The sequence below is a fragment of the Antedon mediterranea genome, chromosome 2 (assembly GCF_964355755.1).
Source record: "Antedon mediterranea chromosome 2, ecAntMedi1.1, whole genome shotgun sequence".
Lineage (NCBI taxonomy): Eukaryota > Metazoa > Echinodermata > Crinoidea > Comatulida > Antedonidae > Antedon > Antedon mediterranea.
This window is the reverse complement of record NC_092671.1, coordinates 36,260,399-36,281,586: the sequence shown is the minus strand read 5'-3', so window position 1 is coordinate 36,281,586 and position 21,188 is coordinate 36,260,399. Positions and strand designations below refer to the sequence as shown.

At 35.3% G+C, this 21,188-nt stretch overlaps 4 protein-coding genes across 4 annotated transcripts; 3 read left to right on the top strand and 1 right to left on the bottom strand.

Annotated features, from left to right (window-relative positions):
• Nucleotides 1–32: 32 nt before the first annotated feature.
• Nucleotides 33–3,826, bottom strand: LOC140040916 (uncharacterized). Its single transcript, XM_072087191.1, has 3 exons — nucleotides 3,767–3,826; nucleotides 1,190–3,203; nucleotides 33–495 (listed from the first exon to the last, which is right to left on the bottom strand). The coding sequence occupies exons 2-3, from the start codon at nucleotides 3,198–3,200 to the stop codon at nucleotides 203–205; spliced, it is 2,304 nt and encodes a 767-aa protein (XP_071943292.1). The 5' UTR covers nucleotides 3,201–3,203; nucleotides 3,767–3,826; the 3' UTR covers nucleotides 33–202.
• A 7,011-nt stretch (nucleotides 3,827–10,837) lies between these two features.
• Nucleotides 10,838–12,113, top strand: LOC140039875 (uncharacterized). The gene is made up of 2 exons (XM_072085458.1): nucleotides 10,838–11,365; nucleotides 11,619–12,113. Exons 1-2 carry the CDS (start codon nucleotides 10,912–10,914, stop codon nucleotides 11,783–11,785), a joined length of 621 nt encoding a protein of 206 aa, XP_071941559.1. The 5' UTR covers nucleotides 10,838–10,911; the 3' UTR covers nucleotides 11,786–12,113.
• Nucleotides 12,114–12,848: 735 nt separating this feature from the next.
• LOC140039874 (uncharacterized) lies at nucleotides 12,849–14,515 on the top strand. Its single transcript, XM_072085457.1, has 2 exons — nucleotides 12,849–13,403; nucleotides 13,958–14,515. The coding sequence occupies exons 1-2, from the start codon at nucleotides 12,944–12,946 to the stop codon at nucleotides 14,104–14,106; spliced, it is 609 nt and encodes a 202-aa protein (XP_071941558.1). The 5' UTR covers nucleotides 12,849–12,943; the 3' UTR covers nucleotides 14,107–14,515.
• A 4,689-nt stretch (nucleotides 14,516–19,204) lies between these two features.
• LOC140039873 (C-type lectin domain family 19 member A-like) lies at nucleotides 19,205–20,147 on the top strand. The gene is made up of 2 exons (XM_072085456.1): nucleotides 19,205–19,678; nucleotides 19,841–20,147. The coding sequence occupies exons 1-2, from the start codon at nucleotides 19,297–19,299 to the stop codon at nucleotides 19,960–19,962; spliced, it is 504 nt and encodes a 167-aa protein (XP_071941557.1). The 5' UTR covers nucleotides 19,205–19,296; the 3' UTR covers nucleotides 19,963–20,147.
• The last annotated feature ends 1,041 nt before the right edge of the window (nucleotides 20,148–21,188 follow it).

The following is a 21,188-nucleotide window of genomic DNA, read 5'->3' as shown; positions in this document are numbered from 1 at the left end:
TTGTTTTATGAGTGTTTCCATGATTCTTCATATAATAACTCGATAAAATCTAAGCTTCAGTACTAAATATTGTCTTGGCTTGTTGGACACCTAGCACTGGGGTATATTTAGCCCTATTAGCCCTGTAATATCTGCTTCATCTGCTGCAGCAATTTCATTACTGCAGCAGATATGATTTATATTATGTAGTTACTGAATTTGCTTATAGTTTGTGTGATTGCGCATACAAATTAATAGAACACAGTTTTTTTGCCAAGACGGGCATCATTATTAGACCGATATATCGTATTAACTCGGATGCATTTGCATTTTTCTGTCGCGATTTACGCCACCTTTTGAGTACGTGGAGCACCATACTACGCGTGTCTTCTTTGTACTCTTTCTCAATTGATTCAGTAACGTCCTTACTGAAACGAAAGACACGCATCAGTTCCTTCGCTTCACGCTCGCGCATGTTGTACGAAACGCACTCAAACATCTTCTTCAACAGCGCATCTGCATAATAAAAAGTGATTTTTAATAATTAAGACTATTTACAGAGGGTTTGGTAGTTTGTAAAACAACATAAAACACATCACTTTAGTCATGGTGCCATGCTACATTATTATTATTATTAATGCGTAGCACAGATCTTATATTTGATATGCATCTTCCATATGTGGGTGGTGTATGTGGAAATAAATTAAATTGAATGAATGTCAGAGTCTTAGAAGGCCTTGTGCAAAAATCAGGAGGTGGGATTATACAGTACTTGGATTAAACAATGCATTTACCAAAGTCTTGTCTGAATTTAGCCTAAATCAGGTGGTGGGATTTTACTTGAACAAGCATGGGATTATACTTGGATTAAACAATGGATTTACCAAAGTCTTGTCTGAATTTAGCCTAAATCAGGTGGTGAGATTATACTTGATCAAGCATGGGATTATACTTGGATTAAACAATGGATTTACCAAAGTCTTGTCTGAATTTAGCCTAAATCAGGTGGTGGGATTTTACTTGAACAAGCATGGGATTATACTTGGATTAAACAATGGATTTACCAAAGTCTTGTGTCTGAATTTAGCCTAAATCAGGAGGTGGGATTATACTTGAACAAGCATGGGATTATACTTGGTCATTATAGAAGAATTTCAATTATGTTTTTACAGAATATGAAATTAAATTATATATATGCTTATGTTAGTACCTTGATGGGCTGCAGCAGCCATTAAAAACCTTGAAATAGGTTGCATTGCACCTCCATCACATATTTGCGATGGTGGATGAGTTAATGGGTTCAACTCAAGCTTTAACTGGTGTAAGTTGGTCAACTTATCAAAACCTCTTGGGAGATCACTCAGTTGATTATTTTCCAAGTCCAAGCAACGTAAAGATTGAAGTTCAGCAAACGAGTTGGGGAGTCTAGAAATGTTATTGTTTCGGCAAGAGAGGATTATCAAATTCTGCAACTTTGAAATTGTTTTTGGTAATGTTTCTAGAACATTATCATCCACATATAGTTCTTTAAGTAATCCAAGGTCTTTGATGTTATCTGGTATAAATGTGCTTTTGCATCCTAAAGCCTGTTTGTAGATCAACACCTCTATGGCTGGTAAGCCACACACCTCTATTGGAAAGGTTTTGAAGTTGTTGTTTGATAGGTCCAGAGTTGTTAATGACGTCATCGTGCTGATGTCTTCAGGAAGTTTTGTGATGCTGTTTTCGGCCATCGCCAGCTTTTCTAGCTTTTCCAGTTTACAAATTTCTTCAGGCATAGTTGTAAATTGGTTTTTGGTCAAGTCTAAATGTTTTAAGTTACTCAGGTGTCGAATCTGGGATGGCAAGTTGGAAAGAAGATTGTCACTTAAATTGATAGTTGTTAGAGATCGTATGTGTGTCAGCTCAAAAGGAAAGTCTTTGAAACTGTTTGAGGACAGGGTGACAGTGTGTAAGGATTCCATCTCTGAGATTTCTGGTATCATGCTGGTCAGCACATTGTTATCTAATGCTAGCACTTCCATCTTCCGCATGGAACACGCAGCAAGCGGCAGAGATTTAAATATGTTAGAACACATTGATAATTGTTGAGTGTACTTAAGATTTGAGAACTCAACAGGTATACTGTCAAGCTTATTTCCATTAACATCAATTACTCTAAGATTAGACAGCAAAGACAACTCATCCGGTAGAGATTTGAAGCTGTTGTTGTCCAAGTAAAGCTCTTGCAGTTTATGTAGATGATGAATACCTTTAGGTAAACGTTCAAGTTGATTACCATTCAAACCCAAAACATTAAGTTCAGATAGTTGGCAGAGACTCGTAGGTAATGTTCTAAGTTTGTTGTTATTCAGTTTTAAGATTCTTAATTTGTCCAGTTGGTTGATTTCAGTTGAAAGTTCTCTCAGACAATTGTTTGAAAGGTTAAGCTCTTGTAATTCAGGTAACCAGTACATCTGTATTGGCAAATATTCTAAGCAGTTACTATCCAAATGTAACTCAATTAGATTGAAAAAAAATTCAATGTCAGCTGGTAAAGTTTGAAGAGAATTGCCAGACACGGTCAACTTCACGAGCTGGTCGAGTAGACATACCTCCTTAGGTAATCTTTGAAGGCGGTTATTGTTCAAAGCAAGCACACGTAGGTTACGCAAACGTGAGATCGCTGATGGCAGCGATTTAAGCTGGTTTTGGTTTGCGCAGAAAGCGGTTAGATCAACTAAGGAACACAACTCTTCAGGAATTTCTTCCAGACGATTATCATTTACAAATAATTGCTTTAAACCTTTTAATTGTGAAATTTCTGCTGGAAGTTTCACAATTTCATTTGAGCTGAGATCTAGAATTTGTAGAATCTGTAAATTGAAAATGACTTTAGGGACATGAAATAGGCTGTTGAACTGTAATACTAGTATCTCCAGATCAGTGATGGATGATGCCTTAGAAGATAACTCTTCCAAATTATTATTTGTAAGTAGCAAGCACTGTAGGTAGTCAATTGAGCATACTTGATCAGGTAATTGCTCTAACCCGCTTTCACTTAGATCTAAGCAGTATTTGCCTTGACCGTTGATAAACACTTCATCTGAAATGTGGTCATACTTATGGTCAGTTTGGTTGCTACTGTCGTTTTGCTTAACTTCCACTAGGTCATCAGAGATTAATTGTAGTTCTGTGGAAGCTTCTAAATCGCACATGTTTATGTCATTTTCGTAATTCATTGTCTAGAAAATAAAATTTTGTTTCAATTAAATTCCCTTTTTTGAAATTGATAGATTAGATTTAATTAGATCTACGCCAAATGAACGAGTACTGTAACTTGCTTCTTGTTGGGTAATTTTAATATTATATTACCACCATCTAATCTAGAGAATGGCCTAGCTAGGCCTATTATTGTTTAAAATAATCAACAAGGGGACACTTCTTGTAACTTTCCCATTGGCATTAATAGGCCTAGCTTACTAGGCATGCCTGGAACTAGCGAAAAGTATACCCTGCACTATTGCTTGCCTACCTAATCTAATCTAGGCCTAGTGGTGAATGTAGCCTAGGCCTAACTATTAATATTATGATAGGATAGGGCCTAGACTCAGGCTAGTAGTAGCAGCCTAGCCTAGCTAGCTGGTAGGCCTAGCCTAGGCCTACTAGTAAGTAGGCTAGGCCTATAGGCTAGTAGGGATGTGGCAGACAAGGACTTCATTTCAGATCATTAGCACCTTATTATGTTATAATGAACTCATGTAGGATCTATTAGACTGTAGATAGTGGGTACGTTTATGATACTAACCTTTCATTATCATATATATAGCAGAGTTGTACTATTTTAGTATTAATTGTGGTGGTTGTGTTTCTCGGTATTGTTATTGTTTATCATGTGTTGTTACTCAGCAACAAAATGATCGAATCGCTAGAGGAATTAGCGCCACCAGTCGGCCGGTTGAGTAATCCTTATCCATAGATATAAGAAAGTCGGCTTATATTTTCTCTATTTCCTCATCATTTCTCTTTAACCACAGCTGATTTCCGTATTTAGAAATAGAAGAAATGTTCTGTATATCTTATTATTAATGTTTTCGAATCGAATTAGGTTTTAGGATACAGGGAGGGAATAGTTTCGCCAATATCAAAAAGCTATAATAATACCAAACTACCTTACTGCTATTAGGCCTATTTCATAACATAAAATACAAAACAAAACTATGCTTCTGAACTAAAAATTTAGTTTAATTAGCAACTAAATTGCTACAAGATTTTTTAATGGATACTTTTATTTTTAACTCACAGATTTGGTATCGTTTCTAAGCATAACACTGAACTGCTAATAACTGTATATTCAATTCTGGATTTGTTTGACAGTGCAACGTTTTAGAAATTCGTTTGTGCCAAATTCTATACATACCTGTCCTCAAGGATATAATAAACTCTTTATAATGTTACTGTATACTTTTTGCCATGTTTAGCCAGTTTATATATGCTGGTATCTTTCTAAATTGATATTGCTGTCAAAACAAAATTCTTTGTAGTGTTAAGCTCTGTCTACACTATCAAACTTTATGTGACAAAAAAATGTGATGTGCCCATACATGATGATGTCATATTACTACCATATTTGGGCATATCACCTACCATATTTGAGCATATCACACTTTATTTTGTCAAGTTTGATTTTATTATTATCTTTCTACATAACAAAAAAAAACCATATAAGTATGACACGGGAGTAGTGATAGTGTAGACAGAGCTTTACAAAGACAAAAAAGAGTGTTTTTTGTTTTCAAAAACCTGGATCTATAACTTAAATAAATAAACCCGAAGCGTATACGTCTGTTTTACAATTGTATTTTATAATTATTACAAGGGAAGAGTAAAATTGCACTCTTCGCTGATATTACGTAATAGAACTATTCTATTCATTTATTATATTGTTTTTCATTATTATTATTAGGTTAATTAAATATAAAGAAGAATATTATTAACTTATTCACTTTATCTTGCTTCTAATATCAATACTGTATAATGTACCTCTCGCCACTATACACCCAGATGTGTGTATACTGCATTGTACTATACTATATAACTGTAGATCTTTTTTTATTCCCGAACTTACAATCATTATAAGATGGTGTCCGTCCATTAGACGGACGGGTGCATTATTCTATTCATAGTCCTTCTTTTGCATTTTTTAATCTAATTTCGTTCATTTCAATAATTTCAATTGTACGTCTTTCATCGTTAACACTTTCTAGAAACTTTTTAAGTTGAATGGACCCTCTGCGCGTTTGGTTACGTTGATGTAGTTGAGGCGGGAGATAAAACTGATTCCGGGACGTCGAGTCGTATAGCCTTGTATTATAACGAGCCTCTGCCGCTTTCCGTTTATCTATCCGTTCCTTTAACTCTTCTTCCACGTCGTTAACGATTTGTTCCATCGTACGAATAGAATTCTTTTTTGAATTCGGTTTTCGTGTACCATGTACGTCGGTACCTGCTTCTATTTTGCTGTTCGAGTTATTTGCTTGTTCATCATTAGGTAATTTTTGTTTTTCCATTAAAGCCGCGAGGTTTATAGGCTCCCCGGAAACATCAATAAGTCCTGTTACCACTGAACGTCTTCGTTGTGAGTTTATACTTTGGTTTTTTACTGTTTTTCCCGATGATTGTTCTATTGTTTTTTTCTTCATGTCTGGTTGTTGTAGGCCTATTGGATCTGCTTTCTTCCAGTTGCTTTTAGGTGTTTTCAATCTTGTATCGTCACTCTTCAATTTTTCGTCGGATGTCTATTGTAAATAAATGTACATTATATTTATATGTTGGACAAATGTCATTTGGTTATACAATAGGTATAACAAATATTTCTTTTGTAACAACCAGGTTTCGAGACGTTCTGTAACTTCGCTTATAATTTGTATGGCTGTTACAAAAAGGAATCTTAGTTATTATTTTTATACCTTCCATTTTAGTAATTATTATAAGTAGTAGGCCTAGTAGTAGAAATCATATTAAGTAATCGTTCCCGCCGCATGTGACGTACATTTGGCCCTGCATTCTTTAATTGTATTGACTCGCAAAGACACGCGCCCCAGAAAGCAGTTGCGTTACGAAGAGACATGAGGCCCCTGGTTTAGGAACCCTAAGTGGTACTCCAATGCTGGGCGTTTTTAGCCTTTTTTGGGATATGCCTGTTTTTTCCCTGGTCCGCTGCTTATGGGCCCCCTGGGTTTAGCCAGTGAACGCTCTAGCCGTTACGCCACTGCCAGATGGCCTGTACTTTAATTTTTGAATTTATTTTAAAAGTATAGTTTAAAACCTTCCCAGTATAAATACGGATGTGATTTCACATGTATTATACAAATGGACAATACCAAACATTTGCGAACAAGAAACTGTCTCTATATATCATATAAATTTAATTTACAGGCTCTGCGCATTTTCTAATGTATGACGTGCACGTGGCGTTTGTTGTGCGGATAACTAACTCGTCAAAGTGACGAGTTCAAATCTAGTTACATTTCAAACGGTAGACGTGAGATATTATAGGCCTACACAGTAGGTATAAAAATAAATAATATTGTTCATGAATATCTATATAACCTTGAAAAGATGATATATTATTTTTCAATTTGAATTTCACAACCAAATTTCTTACCTTCTGGGTGTATTTTTTTTCCATTGCTTTATCTTGTTTTTTTTTATTTGTAACCACGAGATTTTCAATGGCAGCGGTCCTTGCATCTCTAGCATTTGTTAACCTCTCGATGTTATGCGATATGGAAGACCTCCGCCTGCTGTTGAAGCTGTTCGGAACTTGAAGTACAGGTTGATCGTCAGAGCTAGATGTAGGCCTGGGCAACAAACCACTGTCCGCTGATTTTCTACGAGCTTCTATAGAAGAAGGACGTGGCGACGTTACTGGGATCGCTAACGAATTTCGTCGTTTCTGTGTTCCGTTCTTACCGCCGACTCCGAATTCGCGTGACGACGGTACTGGAATCGTTAACGAATTTCGTAGTTCCTGTGTTCCGTTCTTACCACCGACTCCGATTTCACGTGGCGACGTTACTGGAATCGCTAACGAATTCCGTCGTTTCTGTGTTCCGTTCTTACCACCGACTCCGATTTCACGTGGCGACGTTACTGGAATCGCTAACGAATTCCGTCGTTTCTGTGTTCCGTTCTTACCACCGACTCTGATTTCACGTGGCGACGTTACTGGAATCGTTAACGAATTTCGTCGTTCCTGTGTTCCGTTCTTACCGCCGACTCCGAATTCACGTGGCGACGACGGTACTGGAATCGCTAACGAATTTCGTCGTTTCTGTGTCCTGTTCATGTCGACTCTGAATGAATTCAATCGAGTCTTAATGATACTAAATGGTATCGTGTCTTGTATTATAATGGAGTGCGTAATAAAGACAACTAGTTTGATTCAATGGTGTATTTAACACCCGCAGTTCTTCTATTATGGGAACTTGTAGGCCTATTGTTCTTCGCGAATTCCCGTATTTGTTACTGGCCAACGACTTTTTTATATTCTTTCCATTGGACGATGTATATACCTCGCATGGTGATAATGCAATGATTATTATTATTATGCATAGATGGAATAAATTAAGACTTGAACTGATGAACCAACAATTAATTATTAACGTTGTTGATATTAAATGTCGTTAAATTGTTTTGTCGGACGTCGAATGTTTTCTGAACTCCTCCTTATTCTAGTCTTTCCTATTCTAGCATTTTGTGTTTTTATTCAACATACCAGGTGTGTATAAGCTCTGTCTACACTATAAAACTGTTGTGACAAAAAATGTGGCTATATATGGACATGATGATGTCATATCACTACCATGTTTGGGCATATCACTACCATATTTGGGCATATCACTGCCATATTTGGGAACATCACACTATCATTAGACCACTAGCATTTTACGATGGTATGTTTTGGTCCGGTGTCACTAGAGTTAGCTTTAAAGATGTATTGTCTACCTGAAAAAATAATTCTTAATTTTTTTTAATATGCCATTTTAATGTCACATAATAGTTATTCACTTTGACCAAAAATTGGATGGAAAAACAAAGCCAGTGGGTTTTTGGTTAAATTTATGTTTTTATTTTATAAAAGTGAAAACATTTTGTTTTTTTAAACGAAAGAAATTAATTTATCAACCTACAAAATACTACCTATTCAAAGTCTGATTTAATTAATCTTCATTTTTCATGTTTTTGGAGGACAATATCTATTAGATACAGTACATTATCAGTCAATATATAACCCCGTTATTATTATGTCTATTGTTTTCTGTATTATGATCGACATTTAAGAGTAGACTGAGAGACACAAGGTCATCACGTCCACGGCTCTTTACAATACTATGCACGAACGAAACAATCAATCAGACACAGTATGGTGTATCGTTATCTTCTGTAAATAGAATCCATGGTCACGCTCACTGCCAGTGTAAAGACACTATAATGCGAATTATTGGTTAGAAGTAATTTGTGGCTTAATGAATAGAATTAAACGATGTGTTGTGCAGCAATTATATTTACCTGCTCCTCCCCCCCCCCTAATCACCCCTCCCCCATCTCTCCCCTCTCTAAATATTGGTGCCCACTTTTAGACGCCGACGCAATCACGAACATGAGTTGACCAATCTCAAGCGTCACCTCGCAAAAGTTCACATTGGTGCGAAAAAATAATCATGGACATTTAAATGTGTAATACGTATTTACAGTATTATCAAAATTGCAATTCTATATCTAAAGGTGTTAAGTTTATCCCCTAAGGACCAATAAATTTACCTACTTGTGTTAAACCAAATAATTATACTGAGAGAGACTGAGATATTGGAATTGGTTAAAATCAGCACCGAAAGTACGAACCATTTTTATATACCACCGAGTAAACATTCTAGAAGTAACGCGCGATTTACCGGATTTTGCCCTTACGTAAATTGATATATACTGTAGATACATATTGTTATATTAATTATATTAATATTTTTTGTCATCATTTTTGGTCTATTTCTCCCCTTTTTTGGTAATCTTTTTATCGTTTTCGTGTTTGTATCGTCTTCCCTCCCCCACTTTTTTTTTGTCAAAAATAATTAGGATTTGATATTAATATTTGAGTCTACGGTCCTCATCTAAGCATTCTTATTGACTAGCGCCACCTGTAGAAACGATTTTTACTCGGGGGGTACCCGAGTCTAGTACTTACTCATTTTCTCCTTCGCTTCCTCCGTCTGGACACTATTGAGTAAAAAGTGCGATTTTTAAAGTACTACTCCTCCCTTATTCGTTATAGTATTGAGCTGGGATTTGGCATGAACATACTACAGGGACATTTCCTCAAAGCTATAGAGCCGGATTTTTAATTTTTTGTTAATTAATTTGTTTAATTAAGAAGCCACAATGTGTGACACACACCACAGCGTTATGTAGTTATATGGTTATATGCGGATTCTTGGCGTAGTGGTTATCACGTTTGCTTAACACGCAGAAGGTACCTGGTTCGAGCCCGGACGAAACCTTTTTTTTTTAATTTATGGTGAAAAGTACTGTATACGCAATATGATAATTATACAGAGTATATCTTATTTTTATTATTTTTTAAAATACTTATTTTGTGTAATCGGTAATTATCACTTTTACACATGTTTATTTTGCTTTGTGCTTATTACCATTTATTTGTAATTTAAATGGATTAAAAAACTTTCTGTAACCCACATTTTTAATGTAAGAGGTTTCGTAGTGTAGTGGTTGTCAAGTCTGCTTAACACGCAGAAGGTCCCGGTTCGAGCCCTGGCGAAACCTATTTTCTTTACTTTCTAACTGTATACGTCTGTATACAGCTTCTTTCGCTGTACCCCGAGTATTGCACATTCGTGCTTGTTAAATCGTTAAATTGTTAAAACAACAAAAGTTCTGATATTGAACTCGGAAAACTATTAATGACTACCGCCACCTATAGAAAGACATTTGACTGATTATTCTTCATATAAGTTAAGATTTTTTGGTACCTGTTTTTTGCGGTCTATTTTTTTTTCTCTACAACATTGAGAAAACATTTCTTTCCTGGATATGTAGATATTTTCCCCTTTATCATTAATTGTTATGTATATTTATACATAGAATATGTTAAACTGATACTACTCTTAGTAAATGATTATTTAAGTAGACATTAATTTAATAATTAAAAACGAAAAAAATTCCGAAAAAGTTTAAAGGATAACAATGACAGAAAGTCACACAAGACTATCCATATTGACATTCTAATTCTTTCCCTGATAACGTATGTCTTCCCATTTACCATAATGTTGTTATATTTTTTAGTTATTTTGCATTTTGTACACGTGTGCGCCGGGAAGAAAAACATAAACAATTATATTATGTCAACAAATAAATAAAACGATAGTATACTACCAATTATAATCATACTCCAACCTGTTGTTCATGTTTCATATAGAAACCAATTTAATAGATATAAAACAATACAGTAAAACATATTATTATAGGGACACCTTCGACCTTAGTGTCCCCTTGAATAGGGGTGTCCCAAATGTATAGTAATAATACTCCATCTTTGTTGAAATTATTGAAAAACTCAAGCTTTGGTCTTATTATTCACTTTCTAAAAAGATATGATTAGCTATTTCCTATGATCGATACTTTAAACATCCGCAGAAACTGTTTACACGTCACTTACCTAGAATGAATCACTTTAAATCGCTTGTTCTTATTGGATCAAGGCCTCTGCGTACTTCGCGCGCTTGTGTATTCGCAGTGACATGGGAAGTAACACGTTTTGCCGTAGCTCCACCTACTTACTTCATTTAAGAACATTTGCGGACTAAAAAGTTGATTCAGTTGGTTGGTTGTTTGTTAGCACTAAAGTCTTCTGTTTGACAACTCGTTTCAATTTCCATCATGAAGTCGTTTGTAACGCTTTTCGCTCTGATCGCTGTTGCGGCGGCAAACTGCCCACCACTATGGACATCAGGAGGAAGATCATGTTATAGATATTTTAGGGGAGTAGCCTCCTTTGATGACGCTTCCGGTGTTTGTATGGATCATGGTAACTGTAATGGCGATATGGCTCGAATCGTTCAGATCGAATCTCTCCAAGAATCGATTTTCCTTCAAAAATACCTAAGCATGTTTGCAGCAGAAGGACAACGGCAATTGCCATCATTCTGGATTAACCTGAGACTTCAACCGGTCATGAACCCCAACACTGGCTCAAGCGCTAATTGGTGGGTATGGGGTGACGGAAAACAGCTCGGACAGCAAGGACAACTTCCCGGATTCGGAATAACACCCGCACCACTAGTAACGCCATATAGTAATTTTGCAACACCACGCCTACCCCAAGCGAATCCCGGTAAGTAATGAATAAAATTAAAAGACATTAAAGTATTAAAAAAAACGCCGGACAACAGTCCGGAACAGGAATACAGTACCACCATATAGTAATTTCAGAACACAAATCCTGCCCTCAGGTGGTGGTGGTAAGTGATGAATGTTAATTCAAAGACATAGTGATGAATGTAAATAAATGTCAAAGACCATTAAAGTATTTTAAAAACCAATATATTACAACCTGTGTAATGTAACAATATGTTTTTGTTTTTTAGGATCATGTGTTATACACACACAAAACAACCAATTAGGCAATTATATCTGGAGCCCAACCACCTGTGCCGCCAAGCAAAACATCCAGGCGTTTATCTGTGAAATGCCAAGTGGAGCTCGACCAGTAGGACCAGTAGGACCACCACCACGACGTCCTGGAGTTGTTTAATTTCTAGAATAATAACTAATAAACCCCTTGGACACAACACCAACTTGCACTTCGAAATGAAGTAAGAAAAAATTCCAAATTGATGCACTTCTCCAGAAAAGGATAGTAACAAAAAAAAGGAGAGAAAAATCAAATGAGACAAAAAACTCATTCGTTCCCCTTTCGAGTCAGTACGTCAACACAGTAACGCAAGAATGCGTCAACACAGTAACGCAAGAATGCGTCAACACTAGGCTCGGGTTTTCAACGGTGCTAATGTTTTGTAATCGTTGTTAAATGTTTTCTAAATCAATTATAGAATTTTTGAATAAAAAATTCGAAAGTACAATGGTTGTTTTTCACTTTATTTTCTTGTTTTTGATAATGATAATGTGATGATGATGATGATGATGATGATGATTATGACGTCACATATTTCAAGTACAAGATTGATCATTACGAAATCACGGGTTACAAATAATAAGTATGTGTGGCAGAGTGTAGTACAACATACATGGTTCTCAATAATTACATTACCATAATGAACATTGCATTAATAAGCATAGATTGAGACAGTCGCAGAGCCGCGTTGCGGATTTTGACCGTTATTGCGGACTCTTCATGACGTCATTCATTTTAAACGACCTCTCCACAAAAGCGTCAATGTTTCGCGCGGGAATTTTCCATAAATACGTCTTTTTTATAGCTGTTTAATAAACATTAGTAGACGAGGATATGACCGTATATGGTGAGATCGTTTCCTTTATATCTAATGTGTGCCGGGTGACATAATTTAATAATAATAATATATAATAGGTAGATATATATATATATATAGCGCAAATAAACGATGTCTCTATGCGCTCGACTATAAAGAGAAAGAATGGAAAACAAAAGGTAGAGAACAAAAGACAAAAAACATTAAGCTAAAAAAAAAAACATTATTTAAACTTGTAGTTTAACTATTGAAATACGTTTAGTGATTACACAATATGCAAAATTATACCATTTTTAAATTGTACTAATAAAAGCGCGCCCTCACAATGAATGAAATCAGTGATGCGTCACCAACTCGGCTTTCCGACTGTACTTGTTCATCATTTAAGAACGAACGAAAAAGTTGGTTCATTCGGTTGGTTGTTAGCACTAAAGTTTTGACAACTCCTTTCAATTTCCATCATGAAGTCGTTTGTAACGCTTTTCGCTCTGATCGCTGTTGCGGCGGCAACCTGCCCACCACTATGGACATCAGGAGGAAGATCATGTTATAGATATTTTAGGACACCAGCCACCATTGATCAAGCTATCAATTTTTGTATGGACTATGGTAACTGTGATGGCGAGATGGCTCAAGTCGTTCAGATCGAATCTCACCGAGAAACGATTCTCCTTCAAAAATACATGAACATGTTTGTATCAGAACAACAACGGCAACCACCATCATTCTGGCTTAACCTGAGACTTCAACAGGTCAGGGACCCCACCACTGGCGCAAACAATGCTTGGTGGATGTGGGGTGACGGAACAAAGATCGGAAACGCCGGACAACAGCCCGGAGCAGGAGTAACACCCGTACCACCCGTACCACCATATACTAATTTTGGAGTATCTTCAACAGTCCTGCCCTCAATTGGTACCGGTAAGTGATGAATATAAATTCAAAGACATTAGTAGTGAATGTAAATAAAAGTCAAAGTATTTTAAAACGTTATGTCTAAAGATACGGTACCGTATCCATACTTTTAAAAACTAAAGGTACGGTAATTATAGAGGGCGCTATGTAATGTGGATGTTAATCAAATAGGTTATTGCATTGGTTTTTGCAAGCCAGCTGTGTAGCCTAGTGGGCATGTGATGAGGCTTTGGCTTAAGGGGTTTGGGGGTTCGATACTCTTCTTGACGTCTTTTTTTTTTTTTTTTTTTTTAGTTTTTAATTTAAGAGAGATTATTTAGAGGGTTAGGTTTTTAATATTTAGGAAGGAGTTTAATATTTAGGAAGGAGTTTTATATTTAGGTACGAGTTTTAGGAATGCAATTTTACCGTACTTTTAGCAAACGGAAGCGCCCTCTATAATTACCGTATCTTTAGTTTTTAAAAGCATGGATACGGTACCGTATCTTTAGCAACGGCGATTTTAAAAACCTATTTATTATAACCTATGTTATATAACACAAATTGTTTTCGTTCTTTAGGACAATGTGTTTATACCGCGCTACAAAATACAGTAGGTTTAATCTGGAAGCCAACCGCTTGCAACATACGCGCCGGTATTTTGTGTGAAATGCCAAGTGGAGATCGACGACCAGTAGGACCACGCCGACGTCCAGTTGCCATACAGTAGACACCCGGCAACGCCGTCACTGGACGAAAGAACAACAGAAAATCCTCACGATTGTAAATTAATTTTTAGATTAGTAACTAATAAACCCATTGGTCACAACAATTTGTACTGATTATTTACTGGCGCACTTGATGCACTTCTCCAGAAAAGGATAGTAACAAAAAGAAGGAGAGGAAAAGAAAATGAGACAAAAAACTCATTCGTTCCCCTTTCGAGTCAATACGTCAATACAGTAACGCAACAATGCGTCAACACAGTAACGCAACAATGCGTCAACACAGTAACGCAACAATGCGTCAACAAAGTAACGCGAAATTATAGGCTCAGGTTTTCAACGGTGCTAATGTTTTGTAATCGTTAAATGTTATAGAATAGAATTTTTGAATAAAAAGAAAATTCGAAAATACAATGGTTGTTTATTTCATTTAATTTTTTTGTTTTTGATATTAATAATGTGATGATGATGATGATTGTTTAAGAGTTAAAGACGAAAACGGTTCTCCGGTCATTTGCAGTTAGACGCGTTCAAGACTATGACGTCACAAATTTCAAGTACAAGATTGATCATTACGAAATTACAAATAATAAGTACGTATAGCAAAGTGTAGTACAACATACAACGATTACATTACCATAATGAACATTATATTAATAAACATAGATTGAGACAATGGTACTCTGGTAATACTATTAGTAAACACACCCTTAGTTACACACCCTTAGTTACACACCCTTAGTTACACACCCTTAGTAAAATGAATTCGTCCTTTAAAGTTGCAGGCGCAAAAATATGGAACAGTTTACCAATTAATATTAAATCGGCACCAACAATTACGTCCTTTAAGGCTAGATACAAATCTCATTTCTTTTCATAAACATGACTGTATTATATTTAATTAAGTTTCTCTTTTGTATATTTTGATTAAGACAGGACCACAATGTAAAACAGATACACTGTTATCTGATTGTTTTATCCTGTATAAATATATTATTTATTATTATTATTATTATTATTATTAAAATCATACATTTAAATGGAAATAATTATAATCAAATGTTTTGTTACTTGTTGATGAAATGATGTGCTATATTCGGATCATTCAAATGAAGACAGTATGAACATGAAATAAATTGAATCTATCCTCTTTTGGAAAAAATCTTGACTGAAAGACACTTGTAAACATATCGTAATCTAAAGCTTGGTTCCCACTAGAACGTAACGCAAGGACGTAAGGCAACGTAAAGCTTGGTTCCCACTAGAACGTAACGCAAGGACGTACACGCAACGCAAGCGTTTTAACCAATGACAAGCGAAGTTATAGACAGTTAGCAATCACAAGCGAATAAGCCATCACTTGTGATTAGTCAATTCACTTGCGTTGTGTTACGTCCTTGTGTTGCGTCGCTAGTGGGAACCACGCTTAACACCCAACTCATATATTGTCATTACAGTTCACTATGTCGGTCGGTCGGTTGGTCAGTAAACACTAACTTGAGCACGCGACTGCAGCCATGTATATGGCCTTGTTAATATATTATAAACTATAACGTACCTGGATCCACCAAACGTCTATACAATTATAGATAAATAAAGCGTGGTTCCCCTAAAGCGGGGTTCCCACTAGCGACGCAACACAAGGACGTAACGCAACGCAAGTAAATTGACCAATCACAAGCGATGGCTTATTCGCTTGCGATTGCTAACTGTCTATAACTTCGCTTGTCATTGGTTAAAACGCTTGCGTTGCGTTTACGTCCTTGCGTTACGTTCTAGTGGGAACCAAGTTTTAAGCGTGGTTCCCACTAGAACGCAACGCAACGTAACGCAGCGACGTATCGACGCAAGGTGCTGTATTGCGTAATCACAAGTGGGAACCGACGACGCAATAGTTCTGCAAAAATCGCATGTTTGATTTCACGCAGGCGGGGGCAAACACAATTATCGGAAGGGCATTTTCTTACGTTGCGTAGATTGCGTTACGTTGCGTCGCTAGTGGGAACCACGCATTAAGCTTGGTATCCACTAGCGACGCAATGTAAAGCTTGGTTCCCACTAGAACGTAACGCAAGGATCTATGTAACAGCAGAAGCTAACTTAAAGGCCAGGTGCGGGCAACAAATTTCTATTGATCATACATTCCAATAATTATCGATCTATAATTTCCCCTATATTTCATAATTTTTGGGATTTTATTTGTGTTTACACGAGCTTGTTGAAAATAAGCACTTTCTTATCAGTGGGGGGATAGTTCAAATTACACAGTAAAATCTCTATTCTTTTGTACACAAATTCTGTAAATAGAGAGACATTTTAAAAAGCTATGAAAACTAAACGGTGTGGTAAAAAATGTTATCATATGAATAAATATAGGTAATATAACTTGAATTTTACATTTCTGGTATTTTTATTCTACTTTAGATTTTTATTTTCATGCTATAGCAACAATTATCCACCGTATATCCACCATCTTTTTTCACCTTCTAGGGAGTGACCAGACATGTTATTACATTAGGTTAAACTACTTAACTACTGAAAAAAAGTCTTCCTGATTTTTATGGCAGTATTTTGCCAAATTTTGTATTTGACCATATTAAGGGAAATTCATGTTTTTTCGTCTTGATTTGTGTTACAAATTTTTTATTTATGTACAATTAACCAGATATTACATTTAAAATTCATGCCTGTACCTGAGCTTTAAGTCTAGACCCTGCTGAGATTACACACGGTCGTTCATTAAAGCGTGGTTTCCACTAGCGACGCAGCGTAACGCAATCTACGCAACGTAAGAATATGCCATTCCAATCATTGTGTTTGCCCCCGCCTTCGTGAAATCAAACCTACAATGTTTGCAGCACTATTGCGTCGTCGGTTTCCACTTGTGATTACGCAATACAGTACTTTGCGTCGATACGTCGCTGCGTTGCGTTCTAGTGGGAACCACGCTTATGATGACATAGGAGAATGGAGTGAGTAGCCGAAAAAACAAAAACACCTTGCTGGGATAGGTTAATGTTCGAGAGAAGATTGATTATCATCAAGGTGTTAGACAAACATGCATAATTTAAAATATAATCTTAATCTATACATCAAACACATTGTAGCCCTATGGTCAACAGTTGAGAAATTTCACAAGGTTAGTACAAGCAAACACCTTGTTTGTAAAACAAGCTAATCTTTTAGTAAACACGAATTTTCACAAAATCATGAATTTACCGTTTTAAATTGTATTCAGCTACCTTGCCCTCTGTTTAAAAAAGGCTTATTTTATCTCACTTTATAAGACCTACAGCAAAACGAAGTAAACATGACAACAATGATATTCTTTTTCTTTAAGCTCTGTCCACACTATCAAACTTTATGTGACCAAAAATTTGATGTGCCCATTTATATACCACTACCATATCTGAGCATATCACTACCATATTTAGGCACATCACACTTTCAAATTAGTTTGATAGTGTAGACAGAGCTTTAAAGTGTTTTATATATAGGCAGTTGTTTTTCATAATAATCATAATAGCACTATAGCCCAAAATGTGTTACCATATCTCCTCCTAAACCACATGACCAAACCCCGAATTATATATTTATTTATTTATTCAATTTTCTGCCATATACAATACAAAGAAGACAAAACAATTACAAAATGGGGCAAGGAAAGACCAAACAGGTGCTAAACACCTATGCTAGTTGGTCAACCCAGAACATACAGAGCACAGAAATAAATAAATAAAGAAATAATTACGTTTTACAATTAAAGCATCTACAAGAAAGCGACCAATTACACACATTTTCAATATCAAAATTATTAAAAAAAATAAATATTGAGATAATTTAATAATTTGGTTTTAAGTTTTTATTTATTTTTATTTTCTATTATATTATCTTGTAAATCCCGTTTGGTTTTGTTAAGACGTAATTTGTGTGCGAAAAATGTGTTTTTAGACTAATTTCACAAGTCGGTCACAGAGAGGTCACCATGAATGATTTATCTGAAAAAAATGTAATTTAGGCCTAAAGCAAAAAATATCTATTGTCTGTCATCAATCATTTTTGGTTACAATTAAGTTTCTTTTGTCTTTTTACAAATGAAATAATAACTTTTTAAATTTTCTTTTCTACATAAGTGAATAACTTTTTTGAAACTGCAAAATGGCCTATTCAGTATTGGGGTACAATACATCTTTAATTTACAAACACTCTTGTCTTCCAATCCCAATGTCCAGAGTTGTAACTCAGGATGGTAAAAGTAATGATGAGAAATTGTTAACTATGAAACTTATTATTATTTAAAACAAAGAAACAGACATTTCCGTTGTAAAGTAATGGTTGATATTGAAATGCTTAGCAGATTTAATACTTATAGGCCCTAAAATGCACTGAAATTGAAATATATTTATAAGCACAATATGATTTATAATTTTTAAAAAAAATGAAATTTTATTATTATTATTTTTTTAGACCAAACGTCACCATTAACAGAGTTGAAAGTCATAAAATATAATATAATATATACAAGCAAAAATCAACAGATAACACGACAACATTTAGATATTACTGACATTAGACAAAACCTTGTGACGGAAACAAGCAAGTGAATAAAAAAAAATATCAACAGATCCATCAACTTTACATAGTGGGTGGTGCAAAATTGTGTTTTGTTTCGTTCAATCTGTAGTATATGTTTGTCTAGCATTTGGCAATAGTGTGTTATATAATTTAAGACATATTATTTACAAACAGTAACGACATTGAATATAGTGTTTTTAAAATATAATAATGTAGATTATACTGCTTTTGGGAAATATTATTTGCTAGAAACAACGGAAAACAGATACTTTAAAGTATTAACAAAGTGTGAGGTTAAATGGGGCCTCTAATGGCATGAACAGATACAAAGGCCTTGACTTCATAAACTTTCAAATACAGACACTATGTGAAAATATTATAATTCGGAAAAATAAGTTTGAAACTTCTCAGTACGCTATCCTTGAAAACTTTAGTTGAAGTATGAGTCAACGAGTGCCTGAGATACGGTACAATCAGAGGTCACTCTTCCGCTGACGTCACATACAGTTGAATGAAGAAAACTAAGTTTTTGGCATTATGATGGCTTGATCGCCAGTCTTGGTATAACAAGCTGTATCACGAAGCGAAATTTTTAGTCGGTGGGTCTTTACTAACTCATCATGAAAGCTATACTTGTATTGTTCAGCCTTGTCGTGGCAGCTTCGGCTGGGTGCCCTCCCTTTTGGGTACAATTCAGGGGACAATGCTACAAATATGTCAACAAGCCTTTAACAAAGTTAGCCGCTTCTGAGTATTGTTCAAGATACGGTTCGTGCGACGGCGAACTTGCTAGACTTCTAAGCATCGAAAGTCTTCAGAAAGACAACTACATGCATCTTCTACTGAGTGACTATGTGATGGAACCACCGACTTTTCCAATATGGCTTGGCCTTACGCAAGACCCACAAAACCAAGATCTCTGGATGTGGGAATCCGGGAATATAATTGATTCTCAGTCAAATAGGCCCGGCTATACAAATTGGGCAAACAACCAACCAGGCGGTAAATATATTTATAATGTTTATTTCATACTTTTATAATGAAACTTGCTTGTAAAACAGTACCGTGATGTATTATATAATTATTATTTATTTATAATATTTTTATTTATTTATAATACATGATATTTAATATTTTGAATTATCTTTTTTGTCTCGAATGTAGAAGCGTGCGCAAGGACATTTCCCAACGAATTCGGTCATACGTGGAGGGAGGTGCCATGTGATCGTGAGCTGCGATTTGTTTGTGAAATGCCGGCTGGCGATGAACTACAACCCCTCTTTTAGAACAGATAGAACACAACTCCAGAAATCAACACCAATAACGCAACAACACTCAGTGACCAACGCCCTCAAACAAAACAAAAAGCATCACGTGATGATCATTTGCGACAAACCCATCCGAAGATAACTAACATGGATAGAAAGGGTAGAATTGGGGCTAATTTAACAAGAGCCTAAAAAGAATAAAATTCCAAGACTCTTTTTGAGGACTGTAAGCAACGGGTCATTTGAATTCAGATCTAATGTTTTATTTTTAAAAAGTTTATAAAATGAACGTTTGTTAAGTGACTGTTAATAATAAAAAAAAAAACACAGACAAAAGTAATGTAGTTCTTTTATTAAGTTGGTATTGTTGCATGAAATTATACGATATATGAGTTAATGAATTGGACCTTATACGACTACAGAAATGCATTACGGGTAATAATTATGTGAACTATGACAAACGATTATGGAAACAGTAAATGAAGACTAAATGCCCATTTACACAAGGGCGATGACGATCGACGATAAATATGCATTTTTCATACCGGAAACAAAAAAAAAAATTTAAAAAGTTTTCATTCTAGAACTATAAAATAACCATCTATGCTGCGTTTGATGAAAATGATATTTCACATTTCCAATCAAATGACGTCATGATCGGTAAGAGCAATATGATATCGTGACAATAAAACGATTTTTTTTTATAAAAGACAGCATAAATGATTATCCTATAGTTGTAGAACAAAAACTGTTCTAATTTCTTTTGTTTTATGCAAGCAAAATGTATGTTTATCTATTTATTGCCGATCGTTATCGTTCTAGTGTAAACGGGCCTTAATGGTGATGAATAGATAATGTATGGGTTATGAAAAATGTGTATTATGTGATAAAAAGTACTTTTATATGATCCAATTATAATGTCAAGTTTGTAAGATGATATCGGTACTTACATTTCCAGAGAACTTGACGTTTTTATCACATTATATTATCAGATCCAAATGAACTTATTTAACAAAAATGTGTATTATTATTATTTCTATATTTATATCGATTGTAATTAATCGATTATAATTAATCGATCAATCGATTAATCAATATTTGTGTATTCAATCAAGAATTGATCGATTTGCTAATCAATTAGTAAGAAGTGTTTGATCGCAATTAATCAGTCGACTGACACCAATAAAATAAAACAACAATGTTTTTTTAAATTCCAGTTTAAAATAATAAATCAAATTGAAAAA

Coding starts and splice junctions, on each gene's coding strand:
- LOC140039875 (XM_072085458.1), top strand. CDS start 10,912: ATGAAGTCGTTTGTAACGCTTTTCGCTCTGATCGCTGTTGCGGCGGCA. Junction 11,366..11,618: donor CCTACCCCAAGCGAATCCCG/GTAAGTAATGAA, acceptor TTTGTTTTTTAG/GATCATGTGTTATACACACA.
- LOC140039873 (XM_072085456.1), top strand. CDS start 19,297: ATGAAAGCTATACTTGTATTGTTCAGCCTTGTCGTGGCAGCTTCGGCT. Junction 19,679..19,840: donor GGCAAACAACCAACCAGGCG/GTAAATATATTT, acceptor TCTCGAATGTAG/AAGCGTGCGCAAGGACATTT.
- LOC140040916 (XM_072087191.1), bottom strand. CDS start 3,200: ATGAATTACGAAAATGACATAAACATGTGCGATTTAGAAGCTTCCACA. Junction 496..1,189: donor GGCTGCTGCAGCCCATCAAG/GTACTAACATAA, acceptor TTTATTATGCAG/ATGCGCTGTTGAAGAAGATG.
- LOC140039874 (XM_072085457.1), top strand. CDS start 12,944: ATGAAGTCGTTTGTAACGCTTTTCGCTCTGATCGCTGTTGCGGCGGCA. Junction 13,404..13,957: donor CCTGCCCTCAATTGGTACCG/GTAAGTGATGAA, acceptor TTCGTTCTTTAG/GACAATGTGTTTATACCGCG.